The sequence below is a fragment of the Lipotes vexillifer genome, unplaced genomic scaffold (genome assembly GCF_000442215.2).
Source record: "Lipotes vexillifer unplaced genomic scaffold, Lipotes_vexillifer_v1.1 scaffold334, whole genome shotgun sequence".
NCBI classification, from domain to species: domain Eukaryota; kingdom Metazoa; phylum Chordata; class Mammalia; order Artiodactyla; family Lipotidae; genus Lipotes; species Lipotes vexillifer.
The window spans coordinates 449652-456341 of NW_006799673.1; the positions used below are offsets into that span (position 1 = coordinate 449652).

Here is a 6690-nt window from a genome sequence, read left to right on the forward strand (position 1 = left end):
GATACGCGGGCCCCTCTCACTGTTGTGGCCTCTCCCGTTGCGGAGCGCAGGCTCAGCGGCCATGGCTCACAGGCCCAGCCGCTCCGAGGCATGTGGGATCCTCCCGGACCGGGGCACGAACCCATGTTCCCTGCATCGGCAGGCAGACTCTCAACTACTGCGCTACCAGGGAAGCCCTGGTTGGCTCTGTCTCTTAAATATATCTTGAACCTTTTCTTGGTACAAGCCCTCAATCAGCTTTTTCCTGATTACTGCATTAGCTTCCTAGATGCATTCCCTGCCTCCATTCTGGCTTTCTGCCAATCTACCTATCATGTTGGCCCTCAGAGGACTATAAATTAGAATTTTTTTTCCTGTTTAAAAACCCTCCAAGTCTCCCTACTGAGCAAGCAAATAAGATGAAGTCCAAACTCCTTAGTGTCATATATGATAACATATTTTATAATCTGACTCCACCCTATGTTTCCAACTTTATCCCCTGTCTCTCTCAGGTTTAACCCCTATACTCCAGCCACAGTGAATTATTCAGAGGTTCTAGAACATAGTCATTGTACTGCCATGATTTTTTCATGCTCTTTCCTTTCACTGAGCACCCTTCCTCCTTTTCTCTGACTGACTGATGGATTTGAAACTTTTAAGAACTAGCTCAAAAGTTTTTTTTTAGTTAAATTTTTTTTTATGAAGCCCTCCTTGAATACCTACTATGTGTTTGACACTGCTAGACATGAAGCATAAAAGATGAGTAATTAAGATGTAGACCAATTTCTTAAGAAGGTCATTTCTTCTTATGTAGCATATGTAACAGGAAGCACAAGCAACAAAATGACAATACCATACATGATAGACTGTTACCCTGATGGCTCCCTATGAACCATACCTCCTGGTGTGCATGCCCTTGTGCAGCTTCTCCTGGTTGACTTTGGGATTAGACATGTCACTTGCTTTGGCCAATGGAATGTGAGCTAGCATGATTCAAGCAGAGGCTTGATGAGCATTTGTACACTGGGGCTTGTCCTCTTGGCACTCTCTCTTGGAAGCCAGCAGCTGTGTTGTAAGGATGCTCAAGGCCATCCTGGAGGATGAGACACCAGGTGAAGAGAAGAGGACACATGGAGAGGATCTGAAGCACCGCAGCTGAACTCCCAGCTGAATATAGCTGCATGAGTGACCCCAATTAACACCAAGAAGAGCAGAGAGGCCAGTCAACCCACAGAATCATATGGGTTGACAAGATGTACAAGTTCCGATGAAGCAAAGAGAAGGAAGTGATCCTCTTTGTACAGCCTGGGAAGAGAAAGAAGGGTCCAGGGAAGATTTCACAGAGGAGGTGGTGCCTGAGCTGTGTGTTGAAGGATAAGTAGGAATTTTTTTAGAGCAGGGGAAAATGTATTACTGGTTAAGAAGATGGCATATGCAAAGGTGCAGATGCATGAAAGAGAAAGGCACATTCAGGGAATGACGGGAAGTTCTATTCTGGTGGTAAGAGAAGCATGAAAGGGGAGATATGGACAATGAGACTGAGCAGGGGAGACGCAGGGATGAGGCCACACAGTGCCTTGTCTGAAAGAAACGCTGAGGACCTTGGCCTTTACTTTGAAGTCAGTGAGAGGCCACCAAAAGGTTTTAACTATAGAACTGACATAGTCAGATCTGTAATTTAAAAAAGTAACTCTGAACTGGTATAAAGAATACATTGAAGGAGAAAAACACCTGAATGCAGGGAGGGATAGTCGAGGCAGGAATGGAAAGAAGAAGATGGATTGTAGAGACATTTGAGAGGTAGACTGGCTAGGATTTAGTGAGTAATTGGAAATGTTTTACTCATACAAACTGTTCTTTACTTTTTCAAGAAAGTGTCTATCTGTCCCCCTGGAACACACTCCTCTAGGACAGGGGAATCTTTACCTTCCCTGCAGTGCCTGCCATAGAAGAGGTACTCAGTGAACATTTGTTGAGTAAATGAAGATGTGTCGGTAGGTCTGGAAAATATTTGTCAAACAAGGTACCATTTCTATAGGACCTTACACCTTACATCCTTAACACAAGTCATTTCAATCCATTTGTAACACAGCTATTGCTTCATATAGAGGTCTGGCTATGTCTTATCTGGATGAAAACTTCAGGTTTTAATTTGTGAATGCAGACTCTTTTCAGTGAGCAGCATAAAGAATACCATGGATTTCTAAAGATGTAGGTAATCTTGCTAGTAGACTAGTAAAGTACAGACCTGGGCAGAAAGAAATCTTTTACTGTCTTAAAATGTATGCATCTACTACCCTGTTTCCTTCATAACACATGTTAAGATGCGCCATATAAAAAGAGAGTCTGACCCTAGGTGTATTTAAAATAAAATAAATCAAAACCAACAAATAAACAATTCTTATAAGCAAAAATAAAACTCCAGATCTTACCTCCAGTGTTTTATCCAATTTGGCAGCTACTCTTCCAATTTCATATAATAGCTGTGGGCTGATGGGAATCTCAGCTATAGGCCTTCCTGGTAGATAAGTCAGCAGCCTCACCAAGTAGCTTTTGATTTCAGAGCCACTATCTAGATGGATAGAAGTATATATCCTGTCAATTGTTCTTGAAAAAAAAAAAGAGTAGAAGCTATTCTGCCTTTCCAATTACTATTGCAAAGAATAATACAGAACAAGAGAAAAAACACGCTAACCTAGGACAAGTCAGCAGGATTCTGTGAAGCAGGGCCGAGTGGATCAAGCAAGCAGGTACAACAGACAGACATTAGGACACTGGGACCAGCCATTTACATACTAACATAACTGTGGCCCCAAGTCTGCTGGCCTTACCTCTAAACATAAATCACCTGCTCTGGTAACTGAAGGCCTAAAAAACATTTTTTATAAATTCAAAGTCGAGGAAGGTATGATAAAGAAATGAGTGTTTCAGAATCACAGGCTTCTTTAGGGACAAACTGCTACTTGGAGAACTCTATTAGATACATCTTAAAAAAAAAAAGAAAGATACATCTTAGCATTTAGAATTGAGAGGAACCAAGTTTCACAGATGAGATTTCCTTAAGAATTTAAGTTGTGTAGCCAAGGTCACATGTACAGTAATTACAGAGCTGGGATCTAAAATTCCTGATTCTGTGTTCTTTCTACAAGATCACAGCACTGAAATATACAGCTGATCTGATGAATAAAAATATTTAATTATTTTCCTAATAAAAAATAAAAGTTCCCTTAGTTTCCACATGTCCCCTTAGTTGTTCATCCATCAGATCCTTCCCAGGCAGAAGAGTTACACCAGACCCAGGCTCTAACCACTTCTGAATCACAGCCCCAGTCTCTACTTGGGTGATGCTGTGGCTTCTCCCAACTGCTGAAAAAGTAACCCTGTCTACACTTGGAATGACGTACCTGTTCTTGATATTTCTACTTGTAGTCAAAATGCAGTAATGCACATGGACAGGTGACGACCAGTGGTAGTCTCGTACCTACTGATATGAGAGAGGTTAAGTTGTCTTCTTTAGTACGACACACGGAGGCCGTTGGAAATCCAGCCACTCTCAGAAATATGATGATGTGACTCTGCACTTCAATCAGGTCTGGAGTTTTGCTTGACTCGCTGTTGCTTATTTTGAGGACATACTCATTTGGGCCATCTGTAGTGTCTTTGGTTCTTAAAATGCATACATGAAAGTTTTGGTCATCATAGCTAGGAAGTGGCTGGATCTTGGAAACTTTTAATCCAAATACTGATTCCACTAATGCAGAGGCTTGTACCTCACTGAAAGTGGGTTTGGTAAGAGCCTGTGATTGCTGACCACCTCCACTTGACATTATTTCTAAGGAAAAAAAAAAACCCAAACAAATAAACTAGAAAGGGGACATATAATGAATATACTTATTTAAAATATTTTTCTTAAGACAGATCAATAATGTTTCCCAGTACTGATTCTGTATTTCTCTTGATTATGAATTTTCACTCATAAAGTTAAAACAATCAAATGAGTGTATGAGATAAAAAAGCAGTGAATAAAAATCCTTGTACCATAAATGATTTCTAAACTCACCTCTCAAGCAAAAGGTATGTTTCCAGGGACAGAATGAAGACCAGGAAAGCACCTTGGTATCACCAATTCCTCCACCCCTCCCAGTACCATGAACTTTATTTAAAGGGGGAAGTTAGGTCCTGAGAGGTTAGTGTCTTGCCCAAAGTTATATATAAAGTTACAGTGAGAACTCAGCACTCTAGACTCCTAATCCATAATTATGTACTTTGGACCATATTACCATCAGTTTTGGTTTAAAATATAAATTTAAATACAGTGATCTTACTTTTCTGTGTTAAATTATAAAGGTCATCATCTAGCTTATTGCACATATTTTGAAGGGTGGACTGATGTGCAAAGCATCACGTGAAGCACTGTGGGAGACAGGAAATGCACTTAGAGGGCTCTGAAAAGTTAACTCATGGTCACAGATATCCCAAATAATAAAAAACATAAAAGCTGTTCAAAACAAGTTATAAGGCAGTAAGTGATAAACTGATAGAATGCCAAAGAAAACACTGAATTGAGTATAAACCTGAAATGACTGAATTATCACTGAAGTGACTTAGTTTACCTTAAATTGTAAAGAATAAAATTTCTACTGTTAAGCAGAATAGGGGCTTAAAATAAAAATTAAGGGGGCTTCCCTGGTGGCGCCGTGGTTGAGAGTCTGCCTGCCAATGCGGGGGACACGGGTTCGAGCCCTGATGGGAAGATCCCACATGCCGCGGAGGAACTAGGCCCGTGAGCCACAACTACTGAGCCTGCCCGTCTGGAGCCTGTGCTCCGCAACAAGAGAGGCCGCGATAGTGAGAGGCCCGTGCACCGCGATGAAGAGTGGCCCCCGCTTGCCATAACAAGAGAAAGCCCTCGCACAGAAACGAAGACCCAACACAGCCATAAATAAATAAATAAATTAATTAATTAAAAAAAAATTAAGGTCGCTTACAAAAAGTAAAGGTGCTTCTGAGCTTATGCCCTATGAAATTAATATCTACAAAAACTGTGGTAGAAATTCAGGGGAGACAAATTACTACAGCCTAAGGATATTCTTGAAAAGATGGATTTGAATTGAGTTAGTAAATATGAGTTGGATATATAGGATGGGGGAGACTGTTTTCTTCCCCTTGATAATGCCACTCTCTGCTGCACATACTTGGCATATTTCCTGAGTATTCTTTGCAATCTCGCGTCCCCCTTTTCCCAAAATAGTTTTATTCCAACCCTTCCTTCATAGTAAATTGTAAATAATTAATAACATCTTGGGGATGGGTTGCATTTTAGGGTGCAAGTTAGATTGCTGTTCAAGGGATGTAATGTTATATAAAAAGAATCTCATAAACAGCTCTTGTTGATAGAAATCAGAACAGCTATTGCTTCTGGCAAGAAGGTGGCATGAAGGAACAACTTTCTGGGAGGAAAATGTTCTGTATCTTGACTAGGCTTTGGTAACATGGGTGTAAACATTTGTCAAAATTTAGCTTAAAATTTAGGTCAGAGTAAGATCTGTGAATCTCACTGAATATAAATTTTACCTCAAAAAAAAAAAAAAAAAGGCTTTGTGAGAGACTGGCTAAGGAAGAGGGTGGGGTGGGATCTTAGGACTTTCTCAGAGCTCCCCAAATCAGAGCATATGCCTGTTAATGTCTAATCACTTCAGATCTATGACAGCCAAAGTCCAACTTATTCCAGTGAAGGGAAAGGGATAAAATTCAGGGAGGTACACTAGGGCTCTCATATATGACCCCCTCCCTGACTCAGCCCCAAGACTAGAGCCTGATGACTCAAGTGATAAGAGTATAAACCCCAAACTCCAGTCCCCTCCCCATCCCTCCTTGCCTGATCCTCCTAACCTAAGTGATTCCTCCTGCCTCTAAACTTGCATAGCCCCTTGTGCCGCTGTAGGCTTCCACCACCTGTTATAGTTATTGCATTCTTGCCAATTGCTTCTCATGTCTGCTTTCTGACCAGTGCATTTGCTTTCAGAAGCAAATTAAGTCGTTCAGATTTTGTTTACTAAAGACACGTGACAAAGCCTAAATGGGGTTTGAAACCATCTTTGCACCTGAAACTTCTGGGAACCAATATATCCCGTCACATTGTATATGGGCTTAAGACTTCACAAGGGATTTTAACATTCCTTCTGGAGATTTATAAACAGGTGTAAGACCCATATTCAGAATGTAATATGAACTAAAGCTTTAAATTCAAGACGAAATCCTGGAGTAATTTTTCAAATCCTAAAGCATTAAAGGTGTCAGGATAACTCTGAATTTGATATGAATTATAAATACTTAAAGTTGGAAGGACCCTTAGAGGCAGTTAGTGAAGGCCAATCTGCCTTCCAGCCTAGAAAATGTTTCTGTAACATTCTTGAATGGGGTTTGTTAAGCCTCTACATGAAGTGCCCTTGTTTTCTAAAGCAATGTAAAGCAATGTCGGCAGCTCTAGCCATCAAAAGACAGCCTGGTGGGCTTCCCTGGTGGCGCAGTGCTTGAGAGTCCGCCTGCTGATGCAGGGGACGCGGGTTCGTGCCCCGTTTCGGGAGGATCCCACGTGCCGCGGAGCGGCTGGGCCCGTGAGCCATGGCCGCTGGGCCTGCGCGTCCGGAGCCTGTGCTCCGCAAATGGGAGAGGCCACAACAGTGAGAGGCCCGCATAACGCAAGAAAAA

General features: G+C 41.5%; 1 protein-coding gene across 2 annotated transcripts in view; it reads right to left on the bottom strand.

Moving 5' to 3' along the window:
* HYKK (hydroxylysine kinase) overlaps nucleotides 1–6690 on the bottom strand; it is a 26115-nt gene that overhangs the window by 15148 nt on the left and 4277 nt on the right. The window contains exons 1-3 of one of the 2 annotated variants that reach the window (XM_007471847.1): nucleotides 4305–4350; nucleotides 3461–3811; nucleotides 2412–2551 (exon numbers count right to left, since the gene is read on the bottom strand). In XM_007471847.1, coding sequence (XP_007471909.1) covers nucleotides 2412–2551; nucleotides 3461–3811; nucleotides 4305–4350 — 537 coding nt within the window. Of the gene's footprint in view, nucleotides 1–2411; nucleotides 2552–3460; nucleotides 3812–4304; nucleotides 4351–6690 lie in introns of those variants that run through there. The other variant, XM_007471848.1, reaches the window with a different exon arrangement.